At 35.0% G+C, this 25,320-nt stretch overlaps 1 protein-coding gene across 1 annotated transcript in view; it reads right to left on the reverse strand.

Moving 5' to 3' along the window:
• The window catches only part of si:ch73-383l1.1 (receptor tyrosine-protein kinase erbB-4), a 319,324-nt gene that overhangs the window by 44,464 nt on the left and 249,540 nt on the right, over nucleotides 1-25,320 (reverse strand). The window contains exons 13-17 of the mRNA XM_056462987.1: nucleotides 20,565-20,697; nucleotides 10,408-10,501; nucleotides 8,716-8,870; nucleotides 4,834-4,878; nucleotides 3,803-3,935 (exon numbers count right to left, since the gene is read on the reverse strand). Of these exons, the coding sequence (XP_056318962.1) occupies nucleotides 3,803-3,935; nucleotides 4,834-4,878; nucleotides 8,716-8,870; nucleotides 10,408-10,501; nucleotides 20,565-20,697 (560 nt within the window). The remainder of the gene's footprint in view (nucleotides 1-3,802; nucleotides 3,936-4,833; nucleotides 4,879-8,715; nucleotides 8,871-10,407; nucleotides 10,502-20,564; nucleotides 20,698-25,320) is intronic.

A 25,320-nucleotide genomic window follows, 5' to 3' on the forward strand; every position in this document is an offset into this window, starting at 1 on the left:
TGTGCTTTGGGTCATTGTCATGCTGGAAGATGAACCGTCGCCCCAGTCTGAGGTCAAAAGCACTTTGAAGCAGGTTTTCATTCATGAAATGATGTCTCTGTACATCGCTGCATTCATCTTTCCCTCTATCCTGACTAGTCTTCCAGTTCCTGCTGCTGAAAAACATCCCCACAGCATGATGCTGCACCATCATGCTTCGCTGTAGGGATGGTATTAGCTTAGTAATAAGCGGTGCCTGGTTTTCTCCAAACATAAACCCTGGCATTCACTCCAAAGAGTTCAATTTTAGTCTCATCAGACCAAAGAATTTAGTTTCTTATGGTCTGAGAGTCCTTCAGATGCCCTTTGGCAAATTCCAGGCGGGGGTGGCTTCCGTCTGGACACTCTACCATATAGGCCTGATTGGTGGATTGCAGCACAGATGGTTGTCCCTCTGTAAGGTTCTCCTCTCTCCACAGAAGAACGCTGGAGCTCAGACAGAGTGACCATTGGGTTATTGATCAGCTCCCTGACTAAGGCCCTTCTAATCTAATCTAATCTTCTCCCCTGATCACTCAGCTTAGATGGCCGGCCAGCTCTAGAAAGAGTCCTGGTGGTTCCAAACATCTTCCATTTATGGATGATGGAGGTCACTGTGCTCATTGGAACTTTCAGAGCAGCAGAATTTTTTCTGTAAGCTTCCCCAGCCTTGTGCCTCGAGACAATCCTGTCTCTGAGGTCTACAGACAATTCCTTTGTCTTCATGCTTGGTTTATGCTTTGACATGCCATGTCAAGCCTGGGACCTTAAATAAACAGTATGCATTTTCAAATCATGTCCAATCAACTGAATTTACCACAGGTGAACTCCAATTAACCTGCTGAAGCATCTCAAGAATGATCAGCGGTAACAGAATGCACCTGAACTCAATTTAGAGCTTAACAGCAAAGGCTATCAATACTTATGCACGTGATTTTTCAGTTTTATTTTTAATAAATTTGCAACAATTTCAAAAGCTTATTTCTTTACACAAGATGAGGTTGTTTATTCATGCAAAATAGATTTGAAGATTGAAAATAAATTTAGCTGCTTTATTTTATAGGTTTAGATAATGTGGGTAATTTTTTTTTTTTTACCCAGAGAGCGAACTGTGTATACAGAATTCTAGGACAACAGGAGGGTTGACTACACCATAGGATGCTATTATGCATGCTTTTATGTATGTTCTGAACGAGCACAGAATCTCAAGCTCTAATGTCAGCTTCACAAAAAGATACATGATTGTCTAATCTATTGGATGTCTGTTTTGATCATAGTCCTGAATTAGCTTCAGATGTAGCCCTTGACAAATTTGTTTCTTGTGTCCTAGTATGACAACAGAACTCTTTCTTAAATTAATTTATTAACTCATTTTCTGAAACAAACACTTCCCTTTGAATACATAACATCAGACATTTTCACAACAAAGTTTTGTGAAAAAGATAAAATACTATGGTACCCTTTTAAATAAAAGAAATGCTGGAAAGGAAAGCCAAACACTGCAGAAGAAACCAAAACTTAGATGGCTGTGCTATATCTGCTGTTCTACATTCTGCAGTTTTCATCACTGTGCAGAGCTTGCCCATCATGTATTCAGTTCAAAATACTGTACTGCTCAACCTTCAAGGTTCTTTATAGTCTGCACCTCATTATCTGTGTGAGATACTGCATCCATATATTGCACGTATGCTTTGGGTTCAGACTGCTCATTTTCCACAGACTTCTACTTCAACTTTTATATGGGTGAGAGATTTTTAAGGCAATCCACTGACTTTCACTTCCATTTCCACCTTTAAACATCAAAATTGTCACAATTTGGAAATCAGTTATTTTCTAATGATTAATGTAAGGATTTTTGCCTCCTCTATTTATCATAAACCCTCCCTAAACTTTGAGAAACTAGCATTGAAATAAAATATCCTGACTGCAAACCTCATCTTAGAATAGATTTCTTTTGTTAGAGCTGATATTTTCAAGTATATTTGCGGTCACAGTTTATTTAAAGGTGTACAATGTAACTACTCATTACATTATAGAGTAATAATAATTAGGTACACAAACTTTCTAAAGGGCTAGGGTTAGAATACAGGTTAGGTTACGTCTACACTAATCCGAAAAAAAATGTAAAAAGGCTCCATGTCCACACTATCATTTTTGATTCTTTCTGTCATCCACACTAAAACGACGGTAAACAATTTTCGTTCATGTAGTGTACATGCGCACAGACATGAGACACTTTTTTTTGGCATCATATCCGCCTGACATTTATTTACTTTCCGTCTCTTTGAAAATTGCGGCAAAATTAGTCCCTAATGACACATATTGCGCTTTTTGCGTTGAGAGGAGCAACTTTTGAAAGACTGTATCCAGAGGTGGATGAATGTTTAATTTTTAAATTTGAGGTAGCACATTCATCTCACAGCAAGAAGGTCACTGGTTCGAGCCTCGGCCAGGTCAGTTGCCGTTTCTGTGTGCAGTTTGCATGTTCTCCCTTGTTCGCCGGGGTTTCCGCCGGGTGCTCCGGTTTCCCCCACAAGTCCAAAGACATGTGGTATAGGTGAATTGGGTAAGGTAAATTGTCTGTAGTGTATGTGTGGTAATGAGTGTGTATGGGTGTTGTTTCCCAGGGATGGGTTGCAGCTGGAAGGGCATCCGTTGCGTAAAACATATTCTGGATAAGTTGGCGGTTCATTCTGCTGTGGTGATCCCTGATTAATAAAGGGACTAAGCTAAAAAAGAAAATGAATAAATGAATAAAATATGGAAAAAATTCCAGATGGTACATTACTTTGCCCACGGTTATGATTATTAAGTTGGAATTGGTTTATATCAGAATGCACGTGTCTTTGATTCAATAATAATAATAATAATAATAATAATAATAATAATAATAATAATAATAATAATAATAATAATAACAACAACAACAACAACAACAACAACAACAACAATAATATAATAAAATATATAATAATAATATTATTATTAATAATAATAAAAACAACAACAACAATCATAATAATAATAATAATAATAATAATAATAATAATAATAATAATAATAATAATAATAATAATAATAATATTAATAACAACAACAATAATAAACAACAACAACAACAACAACAACAACAACAACAACAATAATATTAATAACAATAACAATAACAACAACAATAATGATAATAATAATAATAATAATGATAATAATAATAATAATAATAATAATAATAATAATAATAATAATAATAATAATAATAATAATAATTGAAATGATGAGATGTTATGTCGTTATAACTTTTGTTTTCCTCACCGACTTTTTTTTCACCATGCGGTTCACAGCTTCTGTATTAACGAACTTGCAATGTTGGAATGTTTTGCAAGTAGAAACTAAAACAGCAGATCAGTTTAGTGCAATACACTCGCCCAACTGCAACTTCCATAATATTGACTTAAACTTTATATCAAATGCACACACAATGGCTCCACGATATTCTGAAGTATTTTTTATAAGTTTCCATTTAAGGGTCTGAAAATGATCCCCATTATTCCATTTGAGCTTTCCCGCCATTGAAGTGAGAGAGGCACTTTCAAATGTAAAATTGAGGCTGGCTATAGACCTGACAGACGCTTCATTGCACCATCACACCAATCGCACAGGCCAAGCTTTCTGTCTGCTTTTCTTTCCAGTCCAGACCGCGCGTCCAAATGTGGTCAATAAAACATATGTATCGCATTCAAATTATTCGAAGCTTTCTTAAACACTGTGGCATTTGATCTCTCACCTCTGTTTCTAGGAAACGACGTAAAGCTCTCTTCTTCTTTATGCTCTTTCGGCGGAAAAAGATGGCAAATCCAAGAGCCACAATTACGACCACGAACATCCCACCAATCACCCCAGCTGCAATCAGAGGAGTCCTGGAGGAAAATGCAGTCGTTTACAACTGAGAAACTGCAACATAGTAAAACTGCTGGTGGAAAATAAATGTTTTTTTTTTGGGGCAGCTTAAGAGTATTATTCCAGCACCCAGCAAACATTCTGAGAATGCTTTGCTCACTGTCCTATTTTTAATATAGTAATATAGTTTTTATTTTTGATGTAATTTATCTCCTTGTTTTTTGTATTGTGTCCGCCTCCTTATTACCTGTTCCATCTATCATTCTTTGTGTATTTAACAGTTGTTGCTAGTAGGGATACAGCTACAGCTAGAAAGTAAGAATAATTATTGATATTATTTACTAAATTACCTATTGATTCTACTTTTTATTAACATTTACCCCTATCCCAACCCTCACAGCAATGTAAAAACAGTAATTAGAACAATAATTATTTGTTATTTCTTAAAATACCCTTCATATTGCATTTTATTAATGCCTATCCCTTTCTTTACCTTCACAGTAATGTAAAAATATGAATTATTGTTGTACAGTGTTAAAAATTATACTATATTGATGTGAGAATCCACAGCTGTATCCTTTTTAGACTTTACCGTATTTAAGCCTCCTTGTTTCTGTCTCTGGTTGTCATTTGTTAAATTTGTTTATGTGGTATATTGTTTCTGGACTATACTGTACATTACAATGTTATGAAAATGCCTTCTCTTTTTATGCCAAAAAAGCAAAGTGTTGGTTGCATAAATGTTAAATGAAAACATAATAGAAACATTTGATTTGATCAAGTGTCAAAACTGTAGTACAGAAAATTTTAGGAAAATTTATGACCTACTAAATATAATTTATATTGTCATAAAACCAATGCCTTGAACAGTACAAATACAAAACTTAAGTGAAATTATGATTTCATTAAGGCGTTTACCTGTCCAGCATCCCGATACAATCTTGGATCCGGGGTCCAGTACACCTGTGACACAGATGAGAAATAATTAAAACAACATTTCTACAGCACAGATTACTGTTAATAATAACAACAACAACACCAACAACAATAATAGCTTTGTAATAGCTTATAAAATAGTTCAATAGTTGGGATTTATTTATTTATTTATTTAATTATTTATGTATTTATTTATTTTTAATTAAATTAGCACTTTATTTATTTTTAAATAAAATTTGCATTTATTTATTTATTAATTAATTCATTATATAAATTAGAACTAATTTATTCATTTATTTATAAATTAAATTAGCACTTTATTTTTTAAATTAATTTTGCACTTATTTATTTATTTATTGATCTATAAAATAATTTAGCACTAGTTTATTTTTTCATTTATTTAATTTTAAATTCAATTAGCATTTATTTATTTATTTATTATAGAAATTAGCACTAACTTATTCATTTTTTATTTTTAAATTTAATCAGCACTTTATTCATTTATTTATTTGTTTATTTATTTGTAAATTAAATCAGCACTCTATTTATTGATTTATATGTTTGTTTGTTTGTTTGACTGTTTATTTATTAATTAGCCATTCTTTAAAACAAATAAAAATAGTTATGACTTCCACATTGATGGAAAATAAATAATTAAATGAAACTTGAAAAACAAACAAAACAAAAATTTGTCACGATTACCAGCAATCCACTCCCGGCAGATCGCTTGTGAACTACACGACACATTAACAAACTACAAATCCCATCATGCCATTTCACACACCCACCAGTTGCTGGTCACCGCTGATTAGACACACACAACTGAAACTTTTATTAGTATTTATTTACTATTTATACACCAGTTCAGGGTGTATAAGAGTCTTTGTATGCATGTACAGTAGGTATGTATGTCCTGGTGTTTTTTCACTTTTGCCTGTTGTGTTTTGGCCTTAGCCTTGTTTATTGTTACATAGATTCTGTTTTGCTGTCTATTTTGACCGTATGCTTGTTTATTTTTACTACGATTTGTATTGTCCATATGCACCGGACACTCCTGTATTGACCTTTGCTTGCCTGTACGATTAATCTTATCAAACCAGCATTTGGATCCTTACTTTTGTTGTCCCTCGACAACATTGCTGGGTTCCACACAATCGATTTGTGTTGGGACAACTTGAAGGAATTAAGTTAACTTATTAGTTTTTTTAAACTTTAAGTGGAGTGAACACAAAAAAATAAGTTGTCCCCCCAAAAAACTCAATAATTGTGTCATTTCTGCTCATTTGAAATAAGTAGTTTGATCAAACAGCAAACATCATTTTCTGAGTGTACTGTATGTTACCCACACTTTTGTAGATAAATGTGCACCACATCAACTACTGATCTACCTAGTCATCTTTTTAGCCTATTTTCTAAGCTTCAGTGCGGTCCAGAATCTCTTCATGCAGGAATAAGGCCTGTGACAGTGGTGACCGGGTTCAGTAATCACACAGAGCGCTGCTGAAGAGAGAACGCCTGACAGTAACCAGCGGCAATGACTGTCACCCGCGAGATGAAGGGATCACGGGTGCTTTGTTATGCTGTCCTAGAGCATTGCAGGAGCTTTGATTTGAGAGCCAAGACAGAGCAGAATGAAACAAAAGGTTCACACTGGATGGATGTCTCTGCTGTGTCCAAGTGGATGATCTGCTTCAGATCTATGGATCGTGGCACTGTGAAACTGCACCCAAAATTCCTCATCCCACCGGGCAGTTCAAGTTTGCTTGTTTGAATGAATGCAGACATTTATGGATTTACGAGATGAAACTGAAAGAATTTATTGCCTAGAGCAGTACAGGGAACTTTTGAGATGTTCAGGCTGCACAAAAGAGGATCTTTTAAACAAACTCTTGTCATTGCAATGCATTTCTTTACATTGCCACTTGCATTTTATAGGCTTTTTGATGGTATACTGGAGAAGTTTTGACACCCTCATATTTGTGCCTTTTCAGTTTCTTATAAATATATTGACAGCTAAGTCTGATGACATACAGTATGTAATAATATTCAATTAAATGAAAGCAGCATGAATGTGAAGAAAGAAAGTCTAAATATGATATAACAATGATAATACAAAAAAGTCACAGAACAGAAATAAAAGAGTACAAATATATACTCAAAGCTTTTGTTGGCGCAATGTGGATGCAATAGATTTTTTCTACAAATTATGTGAAAATCAAATAAACGAATAATACATTGAACAATGTATTAATTTAACTTTTGTGACCCTTTTTTTGTTGGCAAGACCATAAGAGAAGAAGGGATACGTCACTCAGTAATGCTAATTTAGTCATCATTTACTCACCCTGATACTGTTTCAATTCTCCCGCCCTCCCAAATATTTTTATAAAAAACTCAAACAAGAACAAAATAAATAAAATAAAATAATATTTTAATAATAAATTATTATTAAAATAAAATAAATTTATGTATAAATAAATGAATAAAATAAATAAACAAACAAATAAATAAATAAAACAAAATACACACACAAATAAATAAACAAATACAAACATATACAAAGAAATAACCAAATACATGAATAAATAAATACAAACATGTACAAACAATGAAATAACTAAAGAAATAATCAAATAAATATATGATACAACACACAAAATAAATAAATAAATACAAACATATTTGAAGAAATAACCAAATAAATAAATATATAAATAAATAAATAAATAAAAACAAAGAAAATACAAACAAACAAATAAAAAAAGAATAAATACAAACATATACAAAGAAATAACCAAATAAATAGATAGACAGACAGACAGACAGACAGACAGACAGACAGACAGACAGACAGAGACAAATAGATAAAGGAATAAATAAATACAAAAACAAACAAACAAACAAACAAACAATAAATAAAAAAAATAAATAAATAAAAATAAAAATAAATAAATAAATAAATTAATAAATAAATAAAATTAATGTTTCATCATTGGAAAAAGAACCATCCCCATTTTATGTCCTGGACAATTTTCTTAAACTCCATCCTACAAGGTCTCAATAAGGAAAACCCTCGTGAATGTGCCACAAATCATGTTGCACTACTGACTTTTTCAACTATAAAAACATCTTTTGCACAATATCTTGCACAATATTGTTTCTGTTTTGCGTAAAGTATTTGTATAGTCCGTCTTAGGTTATGTGTACAGTTAGGTTAGGTACAGTATACATATATATAGTATATGCATAGTTAGCTTACCGCTCCAGTATGTTAGTTATGTTTTGTTACAAAAAGTTGCTCTTACATCCAGTGTTGTGTTTATATTTATGATTGTTTATTTGTCCATACATGTACCTGAATTACAATAAATCTCAACTTGACTTTAACACGGCAAGCTGATATAAGGGGCAACGCTGTGGCGCAGTAGGTAGTGCTGTCACCTCACAGCAAGAAGGTCGCTGATTCGAGCCTCGGCTGGATCAGTTGGCATTTCTGTGTGGAGTTTGCATGTTCTCCCTGCGTTCGCGTGGGTTTCCTCCGGGTGCTCTGGTTTCCCCCAAAGTCCAAAGACATGTGGTGCAGGTGAATTGGGTAGGCTAAATTGTCTGTAGTGTATGAGTGTGAATGAGTGTGTATGGATGTTTCCCAGAGATGGGTTGCAGCTGGAAGGGCATCCGCTGCGTAAAACATGTGCTGGATAAGTTGGCGGTTCATTCCAATGTGGCGACCCCGGATTAATAAAAGGACTAAGCCAAAAATGAATGAATGAAGCTGATATAAGACACTTATAATATAATTATTTCAGCTTTAATGACAATGATAACATCACACGACGGCAAACACACAAGCATGCAGATACTGACCCCTGTGTGCAGTTGGGATGGCAGGGATGGCACTCGTTGTTGGTCTCAGGATATTTGAAGATAAAGCTGTTTGCTCCCTGCAGACCTTCAGGGCATTTCTCCACACAGTTGGGCCCGTCTTTGAGATGCAGACACTTTACACAGTGATCTGGACCCTAAAACATGAAAACAGAATACAGGAGAATGAATCATAAAATGAAGAAGGTGAAACTATAACATATGTACTGTAGAGACACTTTTTGGTTCTCTGTGAGTTTGATAAGTTAATTGAAAAAACTTAAGTTCACCCAAAACTAAAAATTCTGTCCCTATTTTACCTGTCTGAACACAAAAGAAGATATTTTGAAAAATGTTGAAAACCTCTAACCATTGACTTTCATAGCGCTTGTTTTTCCTACTATGGAAGTCAATGGTTGCAGGTTTCAAACATTTTTCAAAATATCTTCTTTTGTGTTCTACACTCATAAAGGTTTGGAACCACTTGAGGTTGAGTAAATAGTGAGTAAATTTCATGTTTAGGTGAACTATCCCGCATGCTGCTGTTCACAACATAAACAAATTGATAGATATTTGATCTAATTGTGCATTTTAAAGGGAGTGTCACACACTTGGGTGAGTTCCTACATTCTATGACAGCTCTTATGTTGCTAATTATGCAGCATAGGAATTGAAATGGACAGGCAGGTTATCATAAGAAGCTGACAGATTTGTTTGTGTGTGTTTAAAGCCTAATACTGCTGCACTTGCATTCTCACTCTTTACAGACAAAATGTAGTTTAATCTAAAAACACACAAAGCCTTAAATTTGGACTTGAAGGGACCCTCCACTTCTGGGGGGAAATTGGCTCATTTTATAACTGCCCTAGAGTTAAACTGTTGAGTTTTACCATTTTTGAACACATTCAGGTCTCAGAGTCTACGCTTAGCTTGCCATTGAATTGGATTAGACAATTAGCATCTCTCTCAAAATAATTCCTATAATTTTCTGATAATTTAGGCCTAGAAAATAACAATTTTTCATTTTCTGTCAGTATAAGTATACGATGTGACTACAGAAAAGTCAAGCTTCAAATAAGAAAATGATCAAAACTCTACTTTGAATGTTTTGAGTCAAATGCTATTGGTCTAATCCGATTCAATGATTTATGCTAAGCTAAGCTAAAAGTACTCCCGCCAGACCCAGAGATTGGTTGAATGGATTCCAAAAGGATAAAACTGCTCTGTTCATATCTAGGGGAGTTGAAAAATGAGAGCATTTTCAAAAAAATGGAGTGTTTCTTTAAATCACAGGTGTCAAAGCCAGTTCCTGGAGGGCCGCATCTCTACACAGTTTAGTTCCAACCCTAATTAAACAAACCTGATCAAACTAATTGAGGGCTTTAGGCTTGTTGGATGCCTACAGATAGCTGGGTTGAAGCAGGGCTGGAACTAAACTCTGCAGGGCTTTGGCCCTCAAGGAATCGACTTTGACAGCCCTGTTTTAAATAGTTGAGAAAGTCAGAATGTGCTTTAAAACTTGGCATCAAAAAATGGGGTTTACAAGCATTTTGACTTCTGCAATGTGATATAATTGAAGGTGGTTTAAAATTCAAAGATACACAAAGTAGTTATTCGATAGGTAAAAATTATTAAATTATTATTTTATTATTTTTTGGATTAATTCTAATGATTTAGACGGTTTGGTTTACTTACAGGCCCGTGACAGGTAAGAGATTTATCTTCAGCCTTCTCACACTGACTGTCACACTCCACACACACAGATCCATTGGCAAACTCTCGAACATCTCTACAACAGACATTGGAAAAACATACAGTAATACAATTAAGTTCAATAAATTTTATTCATTATTATTATTGATAAAAATGAATCATTATTAATACAAAATTTTTTTAATAAATAATGAATATTTATTACAATCATTTTATACAAATAATATATCTATTTACATAAGATGCACATAATAACATAAAGGGTTCAGATTTTCAGAATAGTAAAGAAAATAATATTTTACAGGTCAGAGTTCTGCACTGTAGAATGGTGTTGATTACTATGTGTCTTGCAATCATACGTGTAATATTGAAATTTCAATTTATTTAAAGTCTGCATGAATCGGAAACTGCAATCAGTTTTTTTTTAGTATTGTGACACACGATACCTAGAGAAACAGAATGTTAGCCACGGCCAATACCTCAGACAGACATAATTTGAGAATTGAACTAAATTGAACAGATTTTCTCAACACACTTGGTTTGTTCTATAGACTAAAAAATAGCTTAAAGGGGCTAATAATTTTGACCTTAAAATTATGTTTAATCAAAATCTGATTTTATTCTAGCTGAAATAAAAAATAATAATTCTTGCTCTGTTAAACATAATTTGGGAAATATTTGACATATATCACCAAGACGCATTTTTATTTACTTCTTTGCCACCATGGGCTATGGGGCTGCATGTTTTCAATCTATGTCCACCTAGGCTACCTCGCCGACCGGTTTGTGATAGTGAACTATACTATGTATGCCTCGGCAGCCTTACCGAATGGCTTATCACCAGTAAACTTGACTATGTGTGAGCATTGGCTACTGCCAACTGGCTTATCATAGTGAACTATATGATGTGAGCCTGGGCTGCCTTGCACTTAGACTTGGACTTAGCATAACCGTGCAATTTGTATATGTATGTGTATGTGTATGTGTATGTGTGTATATATATATATATATATATATATATATATATATATATATATATATATATATATATATATATAGATATATATATACACAGTTGAAGTCAGAATTATTAGCCTCCCTTTGAATTTTTTTTTCTTTTTTAAATATTTCCCAAATTATGTTTAACAAAGTAAGGAAATTTTTACAGTATGTCTGTTTTGTTTAGGCTAGAATAAAAGCAGTTTTTAATTTTTAAAAGCCATTTTAAGGTAAAAATTATTAGCCCCTTTAAACTATTTTTTTTTTTTACAGAACAAACCATCGTTATACAATGACTAGCCTAATTACCCTAACCTGTTTAGCTAACCAAATAAAACTAGTTAAGCCTTTAAATGTCACTTTTAGCTGCATAGAAGAAACATAAAATATAATGTACTGTCATCATGGCATGGCATTCTAAATTAAAAAAAAATTATTTATTTAAAAATAAAATATTTCAGGTGATGTAAAATCTCTCTATATATATATATAAAAAAAAAACATTTATGATTATAGTTCTGTGTTCAAGGTTTAAATGATAAGGTTTAAAATGGTTTAAATGATATCCCTTGCTTAGTTAATCATGCCAGTCAATCACAAGTTTTTGAGTCAAAAGTGACTTTTTAAAAATGACGTATTCTTTGAGCTACAACACATCCAGCAGGTTTTGTTTGGTCTGTGACTCATCCTCCATGTCTTCTTGAACCCTAGCCAGCTGAACCACAGACACTACATTCACACACTGGCAAGGACTTGGCCAGTCGGCTGAGTAAAATCCATGAAAAAAAAGAAAATAATGGCATTTTAATTAGAAAAATCTTTCTCAGCGCTGGTCTGAGAGGAAAGAACAAACAGTCCTCTTTAAATTTTATCTAAGCAGATGGCAGCTCAGATTGCAGGAGATACGGCAGAGGAGCTGCCCAGCCGAGCCATCAATACCCTTCCCTTTGTTCGCTTCCATCAGCCCGGGTTTCAGAGAGAGATTTCAGAGGCGGATCCAAAACAGGGAAAGATGCTGCCTTGTCAATAACAGAGTGGAGATCAAAGAAACCTCCCGGATCTTAAAACATCAGAAATCCAGTGGACGAGCACTTCACGGTTTGAAGTTTCTCACAGACTCATGCTGCTCAAAATGGGTGCTAATGTGGTGCCTTAAACTAACTATCTAACTAACTACACTTATTCCATCTCCAGCTTTTAATAGGTTTTCTACTTTATTTTTATTACATTTTTGTTATTAAATGACATTTTTTATTCCAATAATCAAAATCAGGCTATGCATCCCACACAAAATCAGTCTAGACAAACCACTATCCCAAAAACATACGTCAATAGAACGCTTATTTATTCAGGTTTCAGGTGAAGTATAAATCTCAGTTTCAAAATTTACACGTATGACTGGTTTTGGGGTCCAGGGTCACTTTTAAATGATCATTATTTTGATTATTCTTTCATTTATTCATTTTCTTTTTGGCTTATTTCCTTTATTAATCTGGGGTCACCACAGCGGAATGAACCGCCAACTTATCCACCATATGTTTTACGCAGCGGATGCCCTTCCAGCCACAACCCATCTCTGGGAAACATCCATACACACACTCTACGGACAATTTAGCCTACTTAATTCACCTGTACAGCATGTCTTTGGACTGTGGGGGAAATCGGATCACCTGGAGGAAACCCACACGAACGCAGGGAGAACATGCAAACTCCACACAGAAACGCCAGCTGACCCAGCCGAGGCTCGAACCAGCAACCTTCTTGCTGTGAGGCGACAGCACTATCTACTGCGCCACTGCGTCGCCCTTATTTCGATTACAGATTTTTCATTTTAAATATTCATTCATCCGTTTTCCTTCGACTCAGTCTCTATTTCAGACGTCACCACAGCGGAATGAACCGCCAACTATTCCGGCATATGTTTTATGCAGTGGATGCCTCTCCAGCACAACCTAGTACTGTGGAAAGACCCATACACTCATTCACACACACTTATACACTACGGCCAATTAAGTTTATTCATTTCACCTATAGCACATGTGTTTGGACTGTGGGAGAAACCGGAGCACCCGGAGGAAACCCACGCCAACACTGGGAGAACATGCAAACTCCACATAGAAAAGCCAACTGGCACACCCAGGGCCGGGTCGTGGGAGTCTTAGGAGAGAACCCCAGACTTCCCTCTCCCCAGAGACTTCCTCCAGCTCCTCTAGGGGATCCCAAGGCTCTTCCAGGCCAGCCAAGAGACATAGTCCCTCCAGCGTGTCCTGGGTTTTCCCCAAGGCCTCCTCCCGAAGGGACATACCTGGAACACCTCCATAGGTAGGCAGCCAGGAGGCATCCAAATCAGATGCTCGAATCACCTCAGCTGACTTCTCTCAATGTGGAGGAGCAGCGGCTCTACTCTGAGCTCCTGCTGGGTGCCAGAGCTCCTCACCCTATCTATAAAGGTGCACCCTGCGAAGGAAACTCATTTTGGCCACTTATATCTGAGATCTTGTCCGTTCGGTCATGACCCAAAGCTAATGTCCATAGGTGAGAGTAGAAATGAAGATTGACTGGTAAATCGAGAGCTTTGCCTTTCGGCTCCGCTCCTTCTTCACCACAATGAACGGGTACATCATCCGCATTACTGCTGCTGCTGAACTTACTGTACCTTCAACCCTCAACCTGTATATATTTTATTATACAATTTACCTTTATTTTTAATGTTAATATTAATATTAATTAAATCACGATTAATTAATCCTGTAAGTAAACAAAACCTCTAACCCCAATTACTCCAGAAAAAAATTTAACAAATAAAATAAAACAAAAAGCTGTTCTCACGTCTGAACTGACACACACACACACACACACTGCAGCCGATTTAAAGCCCGATTAATTGAGTGTAATGAGACTCTCTAAAATTTGACACTCCCCCACAGCTGATTATTGTTAGGAACTAAATTACATTTTTCCGCCACGGGGAATCCTATTCAGATGTTGGTCAGAGTTGCCATTGTTTAATGACTACACTAGAAAAGCAGTGGCAGCCAAAGAGCTCTTCTCTGAGGCTCCCGGCGGATCGGAATGTAAATGTGTTGTCAGATGAGTGTTTCCTCTTTGTCGTTCACAGATGGCAGTGTGTTTGGAAACCACTCGGGACAGGCCTGACGAACAATTAGCTGGATTTTTGGCCTGTGCATTCACACCGGCCAGTCGTGGTAGTGCTGCCTGCACTCTCAATAATAAAGGTACAAAAACTGTCCCCCTTGTATACTATGTATACTTTTGTACTAATGTGTACTGTACATTTAACACTAGAAATGCCGGGGGTCGTAGTATAGCTAAAACTTGTCAACAGTTCAAATTTGCACACGCATATGATTACTGTGGTTCGATATGGTTTAAAAGTTATCATGTCACTGTGACAAAATGACATGCCATGTTTTTTCCTGGGAATAATATTTCTAATGGAGATGTGCAGATGTGGAATTGAACCAGATTTTGGTAAAAATCCCAACAATACAAACATAAAAATAAAATAAAATAAAACAAAACAAAACAAAAAATAAATAAATCAGAAAAATGTGTTATGTGTAATAACAATGAAATGACACAAGGCTTTTTTGCTCATGGCAGTATCAAGATGCCTCTCATATAGAGAATGAAGTTACATGAATTGCTCAGGTGTGATTTTTTTTCACAGACTTCAACAGAGTGTAAAAATCTTGATGGTTCTGTGGGTCTAGTCTATCAAATCTGAACTTTAGTTTGTATTTCATATTGGATTCAAGTCAGGGGACTGGCCGGGCCATTCTACAGCTTTATTTTCCTTCTCTGAAAGCATTTGAGAGTTTCCTCGGCTGTGTTTTGCATCATTGTCTTGCTGAAATGTCCATCCTGGTTTCATCTTCATCATCCTGCTAATGTAGATGTTGGACTGAAGCAGCTAATATTTATTTACAATGAGGAAGGGCAGAGAGTTGCTGAATAACTACTGAGAGATTTCAGCTGCTGTCTGGGCCATCACTGCCTTTCTACATCTCCCTTTCTTCATGTGTTCAATACTTTTTCCCTGTGTCATTTCATTTTATTACACATAACCTAATTTGCAAACTGATTAGATTTGTTTACTTTGCATATATGGATTTCTTTGGTTGTTACCAACATTCGGGGTAAATTTCAAGTCAACGGCACCTTTAGAACTATGTTTTCTGAGAAAAATATGTTTTCTGTGTTCAATATTTATTTTCCCCGCTGGATGTGACCCGGTGAAATTTACACTTCAACCGAAAGTTGAATAAATATGCTTTTTGTTGGTGTATACTGTGTTATGATGGGACAATATTTGGTCAAGATACAGCTGTTTAAAAAATAAAATTAAATAAAAATAAATATTGAGAAAAGTTCAAGATCTTGGCAATGTATATTTCTAATCAAAAGATAAATTTTTGATATATTTTATTGGCAAATGTAAATAGAAGATAACATTTACTTAATATTATTATGATTTTTTGGCATAAAAAATCATTTTGACCTATACAATGTGTTCTACTGTCCAAAATATACCCATGCAACATAAAACTGCTTTTGTGGTCCAACTTTACATATACACGTCAATATTTTAAAAGCATTTAACATGTATTTATATCGATAAAAACAGCTAAAAATGCTCGGTTACAGATGCCAGACCAATATTTCGTGCTGTCACCTTGTTACTAAGCAGTTCCTGTAGAGCAATGGTCTCAAACTCAATTCCTGGAGGGCCGCAGCTCTGCATAGTTTAGCTCCAACCAACTGCAACTCACACCTGCTTAATAGTCTTTAGCAGTCTTGAACACCTTGATTAGTTGGATCAGCTGTGTTTGATCAGGGTTGGAGCAATGCTATGCAGAGCTGAGGGAATCAAGTTTGAGACCTATGCTATAGAGAAATGTAAATAAACAGGCAAAACACACAAAAAGCTTTGTGATTTGACTGAAAACAGTGTCATGTAAACGGCTATTTAGTCATCAAATTACCAGGATCTCATTGGGTAAAATGTGTTGCTTTGTTTGCTACACAGAACACTAAAACACAAGGGGCACAAAATTATAGCATGATTATAAGATAATTATACAGCTAAAATTGACCTCCTGGAGCTTACAGGTATAAATGACCTGCATTTAATCTAATTTTAAACTAAACAACAGGGGAAAAAATGTAATAAAAAGACCCAGATATTTTATTGAAAAGCTGTTATGTAGTTTTAAAAAGCAGCTATGTGTATATTTGATCGTTTTAGTGTTAAATACCATTGTGGACTCTTAGGTACAAAGGTGTGTCTTTTGAAATAAATACTGCCCTAGTCACAGTTTTTGTACCTTTATTTTTTTTTAGAGTGTGTTGAATATCATACTAGTAACTTTTAGATGAAATCCATCCCTCTCTCTGATTTTGTTCATCTTTCTATACACATCCCCAAGGCAAAAGTTTGTACACTATTGCGTCGGCAAAGTGACTGCAATCTAAATGATAGATAGTCTTCATAAAACAAACCCAAAGTAAAATATATTGTGGTTGTATTTTTGTAAACAAGAAATAAATATATAAATAAATATGGCTGAACACAGTAGTTTAGTGATGTGCATGTCATTTCAAATATCACTCAAACAATGTGGAAATAATTTGTGTATTAAAAAAATGCTAATTGTCAACTAAAGAGTATGTTTTACTTTACACTGATCCACTTATGCTTAAAATGACAGTTTTATTTCTGAAATATTGTACATGGTGTGTGTTGAATTTTTTTTCATCAAAATAAATTATATAGATTTCACGAGTATGTGTTGGCCCGAGTGATGGAAAAATAATAAATAATAAATAAAAGCATACTGATATTTACAATAGGATGAAATATTTTATAACATATTAAGGATTACCATTTAATAATATATTAATCGTGAATAAATTAAAAATGAATAGCGTTAATGATTCATTATTTAGGTAACACTTTATTTTGATGGTCCATTTGAGTATTAGTAGACTGTCTGCTTAATATCTGCTCCTTCAACAGACATTGTACTTTGCAAGTACACTCAAAGAAATCAACTAGGCATGTATTGGATTTACAAAATAAAAATTTGTCAGATTGAAAAGAACAAATCAAGTTTACGTATGTTAAATGATTAATTCATGTTATTTGAAACTGAATCAAGAAAACATGTTGATTCAATGAGACTGAGACGCTTCAAATCGACAACTCTCACTCTGGAGAGTCACTTCGCGCATATCAGTAGGTGGCGGTAGTGCGTTTGGATGTCACCATACGAAAACAACAAGAAGAAGTATCTTGTTTTTGCTGAGACATCAACAGTGTTTTGGCAAAGGGTACTTGATTGAAGCTGTTGTTGCACACTTATATTTTATTTCCGGGAGTGGAGCAGTCACATATACACAGTGGTGGATTGTTTTTTTTCCAAATGTGAATGTTTTCATGTGATACAACAGCAAGCTTTTTGCTAATTCATATTAGTTAAATATTTAATACTAAAATATTGTCACGCAATGTTACTGTATTTGTTGGTTTGTTTTTATTCGGCCAAGGTTTGCCTTACATATTCCCAATAAGATTAGTGTCCTAAAGCATAGTTTGGGAATTGGTTTTCCCAAGAGCTTGAATGTTATGCATGTTATGTTGTTGGCTATATGTTTCCTATACATTTTATACTTTTACATTTTGAATAGGAGTACCAAAGTGAAGAAAGCTGTTTAAACTCAATTGGTAAAAAAATGATGTTAACGTCCTACAGGTATTGCTTGGGGATCAGTTTTCTTAAGAGCCAAGGTTATTTTGTTGGCTAAATGTTTCTTATACATTTTATATTACATATTACAATTTTGGATATTATATAACATTTTGTATCAGAATATTAAAGAAGAAATTTGTTTAAATGTGATTGGTGCCTGCTAAAGGCTATAATAAAAGAAATATATATATACATGTTTTCTGTCCTTTTTGTGTTGAATTACTTAATTTTAAATCTTGCTTCATAGTATTGTCATTTAAAAAATGTAGTTTAAACAACAATATTGAACAAGAAAGTAAAGCTTTAGTGTTACATTGAGTAAATTACAATCATTTTAGAAACATTTTCAGTCAATTAGTTGCAAAGAAGTTAGACTGACATATTGAAACCATGTTTTATCTACAAATGTGCTTTGTGTTCATACAACATGTTCAAAGCAGTTCACGTTTACTTGATTGGATTAGATGCATAAAGGGTGCCACGATTAAATCATGTTCATTCAACAATTTTTTTTTTGAGTGTACATTTCAACTTAACCCTAACTTTAACCTCAACCCTAACCCCAACATAATAGTCTACTTATAATGAGGGCTCGACATTAACTTTTTTGATCACCAGCCACTGTGGCTAGTAGTTTTCCAATATTACTAGCCACTTGGCATTTTCACTAGCCACACTTTTGTTGTTTGGAAAATACATTTTACATAAATAAATTTGACTTTGGCATGCTAATATTACTTGATTTAGATGTTGTGTTATGTCCACATGCCTCTTCATTCATTTCACTTTTTGTGTGTGTTGTGTATGAGCTTGCTTACTGTACATGAGCAAATGGGTTGTGTCGCATTGCAATTAGTTTTTATTTCACATGACTTTTTAGAGCTAAAAATTAAGGATTTACCAAATTTATCTCTGACCACACCAAAAATATATAATTATTTCTTTGCCACACATTTTAAATGGGTCAAAACAAGCAAAATATAGCTGCATACATGTGCTTTTTATTCAACAAAACTTTTAATTTTTTAAAAATTGAGATCTACTGTCATGTATCTAAATAATGCACAGTAATCTGTCCTGGCTAAGATCAGTAGTTACTACACATAAATGGGACGTTAATCTCATATTAAATCAATGTTATTGTAAAGGATGATAATTAAACCATATTAACAAAAATAACTGTAAGCAAAAGAAAGCAGGTAAAAATAAAACATACCGTGTGTGATAATGTAAAGATGATCACGTGGACACGGTTAACGTTAGGCCTGTTAATAATCTGTTCAAAGAATAATTTAAACAAAAGCAGTGACCGCTGCTGCTTACAAAAGGATATATATATATATATGTCGCCTCACAGCAAGAAGGTCGCTGGTTCAAGCCTCGGCTGGGTCAGTTGGCGTTTCTGTGTGGAGTTTGCATGTTCTCCCTGTGTTTGCGTGGGTTTCCTCCGGGTGCTCCGGTTTCCCCCATAGTCCAAAGACATGCGGTACAGGTGAATTGGTAAGGCTAAATTGTTCGTAGTGTATGAGTGTGAGTGAGTGTGTATGGATGTTTCCCAGAGATGGCTGGAAGGGCATCTGCTGCATAGAACGTGCTGGATAAGTTGGCGGTTCATTCCACAGTGGCGACCCCGGATTAATAAAGGATTTCTTCTACACACGGATTTCTTCTACACACGGTTGTTTCGCGCAAGCAAACAGCAGCATGCGCGCTTTTTAACAGTCGCGCACATCACATCACCTGTGCGCGCGAGTAATCATCCTCCTATTAGGTATTCACCCGCTTTCTTTTGCTCGCGCGAACACAGTTATTTTTGTCAGTCGTGCTGCTTCTCGATTCTACGATCACATTTGCACGCATATTGGTCCATCCTTATTGTCAAACCCTGCTTTAAGAAAACTACAATTTAAAAAGTATTTCTAACCAGCCAAAGTGGCTAGTGGGAGCGGCTGTCTAACCCGCCATAGCTGAAATCTACCAGCATTTGGCAGGATGGCGGGTGTTAATGTCAAGCCCTGCTTTTAATCTAATGAGAATTAGTTGGCATGTAGATACAATGTAACTTAAATTCAACAAACAGACCATCAAAATAGAGTGTGACCATTATTTACAATTTAAAGCATTACAATGTGCTTGGGTTAAAGTACTTATGGAGAAAATGTATGTGATACCGATGAAAACAATGACCTAGTTTACATTAATACATCAAACACAATTTAAAATACTTGCCTAAAAGAACATGATTTAGCCTACCAAATTAATACTCTCATCTGTTCTTTTTAATACATATCTATTAAATAAAAATATTCATAATTTCACTCATTCCTTCATTATCTGAAGCCTGTGTGCAATCTGTCTGTTACTCACCCATTATACAGATTACAGGACCTTACACACGTTCTTCCCCTGCTGAAGTATTTACAGGACAGACACTGATTTGGCCCGGGACCCCAGCATCCTGACACTGAACACAGCGGATCACAAACCATCCTCTGTTGAGCTGCAAAGTACACACATACATACGACAACATATGTGCCATGAGTTGCACATTAAACAATATAACAGGCCTCATGACATTCAAATTGAGGTTTTGTAGCCCTTACACCATTTATACTAGCTTAGAGATCCACCTTATGGCTTAAACAGTTGAAGTCAGAACTATTAGCCCCCCTTTGAATTATTTTTTCTTTTGTAAATATTACCTAAATGATGTTTAACAGAGCAAGGAAATTTTCACAGTATGTCTGATAATATTTTTTCTTCTGGAGAAAGTCTTATTTGCTTTATTTTAGCTAGAATAAAAGCAGTTTAAATTTTTTTTAAAACCATTTTAAGGTAAAAATTATTAGCCCCTTTAAGCTATATTTTTGCGATAGTCTACAGAACAAACCATCGTTATACAATAACTTGCCTAATTGGGGGGGAGAAATAATTCAGGGGGGCATATAATTCTGACTACATATATATAAAAATTAAAGATCTCCTGAAACTCCTTGTTTAATTTGTTGTGCAATTTCAACTTAACAGTGAAGACAGGGCAATGAATGAATGAATGAATGAATGAATGAATGAATGAATGAATGAATGAATGAATGAATGAATAATTCATAAAGGTAAAAAAAAAAACAAAAAAAAAAACGTGTGTTTGAGTAAATGGCGAGGAAATTTTCAATTTACTTCAACTATCCCTTTAACCCTGGAACAACCAGAATTCTATAAAACTAGAATTATTATAGCTGTTCTCATAAAAGACATCATATTGTCATGTCAAAATATTTATCCAATGCTTGTATTGAAATATTAAATAAATATTTGATTGTCTGTTGTCATATTTTATAGTCATTACCATAAAAATATATATGTTTTGGTAATACACCCTATAAATGTGTAAAAGTTACTGGACTGCTCGCAAGGGTCTGCACCTCACTTTCACTTTCACAAGCAGGCTAGCAAGGTTTTTTTAAGGCACTGAAAGCGTTGTTTTGAAAGACATGTCTGTAAAGGTTTATTTTTGCAACCAGAAAGTTATGTTTTTGTTAGCAGGAAGTTGCTAGGCAACAGAAGCAGTCATATTCAAAGTCACAGGGAAAAGTAGAATGACACTAAAATGCATGTGCTCATTTTGACAGCTATGGTAATTAAAGGTTGAAATACTTATAGGTTTTTGTGTTTGTAATTATAATGAAATAAATAAAATGTTGGAAAGAAATATACACATATTTAAGAAACGTCAGGGTATTATTTGGGATTTGTGGGTTTTATTTTAACTAAGTTATCAAATTATATTAAATATTAAATTATATTAATCCTTTTTCCTCAAAAAAAGGGACTTTTATTTGAAATTTGATGTTTCCCACCTGATGACAACTGGTTTGAATAGCAGATGTTTTCATTAGTTGTCACTGAAAGTCATGGTTATTCCACCAAATATTGATCTTTTATCTCTTCTGAAATTAAAACCTTCATCATTTCAAGTGTTAAGATTAAAATATCAATACAAACACCCCAAAAAACTTCCTTTTTGACTTCAGGGGGCTTTAATAAATGAACAGAAAATATGCAAAGAATTAGGGATGTCAAAATGAATTGTTTCTTCGGCGCATCGTGATGCAGATGTGGACAATTCGGTATTGGTTCAGTAATAGATCCTAACCGATTATTGCATACTGATGTCATTTATCTCATATGCGATATGTCGTGGTAGCTTACTATGGTGAGGGAGGCTAGTGCAAGTAATTAAAACACTCCAACTACTTGAAAACACGGAAAGTGCGCACAATTCACTGCATGTGTGTTTGCTGGATAGTTTTTCACTGACACTGAAGGTACAGCAGAAGCCCCTATTTCACGAGCTTGTCTGCATAGCGAGTTTTCTCCTCCGCGTCTATCATGGATCAGCTGTGATTGCCGCTGCTGTATATCAGTGTCACTCATCAGTGAACAGCGTCAACACATTAGAGCTAATCGCAGCCCTTTCTGTTGAGCGCATGACCAATCATAGAGGTGTAAGAACTCGCTTGACAACGTTCAACCTTTTTTTATTTGTTATAAATGCTCATGTTGTTCTGTGTCTGTACTTGAGTTTTTAAAGGTGCAGTTGTGACTGTTTGTTTTAAAGGACAAATAATATATAAATATATTTATAAATTGTAATACAAGAATTGCTGTGAAGAATATATCAAATTGTGTACGAAAAGCATCATCAATGCACTGCGATGCACAGGGATATCAAATTGAACTGAATCGATGGCATGATAATCGTAACCGAACCAAACCGTGAGACCAGTGTAGGTTCACACCTCTAATAAGAATTAAACTGCACTTTTTTGTAGTTTTCAAATTTTTTTGTATATTAAATAGATATTGTATATTTAACAGAGTATTTAAAAAGATACTTCTAATGTTAGATTTAGGCAATCCAGGCTCATTCTGAAAACGTACTGCTATATACATTTCTGGAGAGTGCCAAATATGTCCCAGGAGCTGTTTTTTTGCAATTTTTGTTTTCGCGAATCCACCAGAGGCCAGTGTGTATGCTTTTTGAGATCTCTAATTGCTCTCGTGAGTGCCATTCGCGCCTGCTGTTCCTTCGTAAATCCACCAGAGGCCACTGTGTGTGCTTTTTGAGATCTCTAATTGCTCTCGTGAGTGCCATTCGCGCCTGCTGTTCCTTCGTAAATCCGCCAGAGGCCACTGTCGACTGACGGACTCACTGACTGAATGACTGACCGATCGACAGACCCTCCCTCCTCCTTCCCTAAACCCAACCATTAGTGTTTTCAAAAGCACCAATTTACCCGCCCACCCACTATCCAAAACCCAACCAACAGTTTTAAAAAGCAATCCAACTAAAGAAAAGCCCTTGTCTGATTTTTACCACGTTTTCAGATTTTACCGCATTCTCACCATGTCATTTACTTGTTTATTTTATTTTTTGGCTTCAGTTTTTGTCTTACCTGCTTTCTGGAACCGTTCTTTACCAGACTCAAACCGCGTTATCGTGGTCAACTCCTCTCTTTGCCTCAAGTCCGCCAGCATACATGGTGAGCTACTAGACAAACTTGTAACATTGGGAAAGCCGTCCATATGGAGGTAAGTGGTCAGCTGGTAAGCGCTAAAAGGAACTATGTCATACCGCCCAGTAGCATTCAGTTTAAAGACGAAATGCAGCCATACGTACCTCTGGCTACATAATTCGCGATCTCCAGAAATGTATATAGGGCTATGTTTTCAAAATGAGCCTATGTTGGATTTAGCTCTGTCAGCCAATTCAAGCATATTCAAATATCTTGGTCACACTTTAAAATAAGGTTGTATTAGTTAATATTAGTTAATGTATTTTCTAACATGAGCAAACAATGAACAATAACCTTATTACAGTATTTGTTTATGTTAGTTAACATTAATGAAAATACAGTTGTTATTATTAGTTCATGTTAACTCACGTTACATTTACCACTGTTAACCAGTTTGAAGTTGGATGTTAATAATGCATTATTAAATGTTGAACTATGAATAATAAATGCCGTACATGTATTGTTCATAATTAGTTCATGTTAGTAAATACATTAACTAATGAAAGCTAAAATGAAAGACTAACATCTTTATAAAAAATATTACAACTGAATCTATATTGAATGGCAAATAAAAACTCTGTATTAACTGAAGCACTATCCCTCATATATAGTGAAAGTGAAGCACTTGGTATGCTGGACAATCCAGAGATGAGATCGGTATAGTGTGAAAAAAGAGCTGGATGAATGAGCCGACTAACAGCGCCATTGATCCTGCACACCACAGACTTATTATCACACTAATTACATCAAGCACAGTTTGGCAGCGCGGCTCTGTGGGAAGTGTTCTGCTACTGTCAACAGCTCCATTACCGATAAATCTGCGCTTCTCTGTTTCATCAGTTCAGGGAATCCTTATCGTTCGTAAGTTATTGCCCTGTAAAACGATTGCCTTTATGTTCTATACGTGTCCCATAGGTGAAGTATAGTGAAATTCAAGAACTGGCAGACCTAATAGACTAGTCTATTATTAATCCTTAAGTGCAGTATGATGGGAAATGGGTTGACCACATTTAGGACTAGGTTTTACATGTCATTATTTTCATGACAATTCAGCATATCCTCATTGTAATTTATTAAAATATAGTAAAATATTAATATACACTAACCGGCCACTTTATTAGGTACACCGTCAAGTACCTGGTTGGACCTCCTTTTGCCGTTTCTTGTGTGATTCTTCAAAATATGCAGTGTGATGGAAACATACCTGATGACAACTGGTTAGAATAGCAAATGTTTTCATTAGCTGTCACTGAAAGTCATGGTTATTCCACCAAATATTGATCTCTTATCTCTTCTGAAATTAAAACCTCCATAAGTATTAAGACTAAAACATCAATACAAACACTCAGAAAAAACTTCCATTTTGACTTCCAGCGTACCAAGTGCTTTCCATTTATCAAATTGAACCGAACAAATTGAACTTTTGCCTTCAGAACCACTTTAATCCTTCATGACATAGATTCAACAAAGTACTGGAAATATTCCTCAGAGATTTTGGTCCATATTGACATGATAGCATCACGCAGTTGCTGCAGGTTTGTCGGCT

This window comes from Danio aesculapii, chromosome 1 (genome assembly GCF_903798145.1).
Source record: "Danio aesculapii chromosome 1, fDanAes4.1, whole genome shotgun sequence".
Classification (NCBI taxonomy): Eukaryota; Metazoa; Chordata; class Actinopteri; order Cypriniformes; family Danionidae; genus Danio; species Danio aesculapii.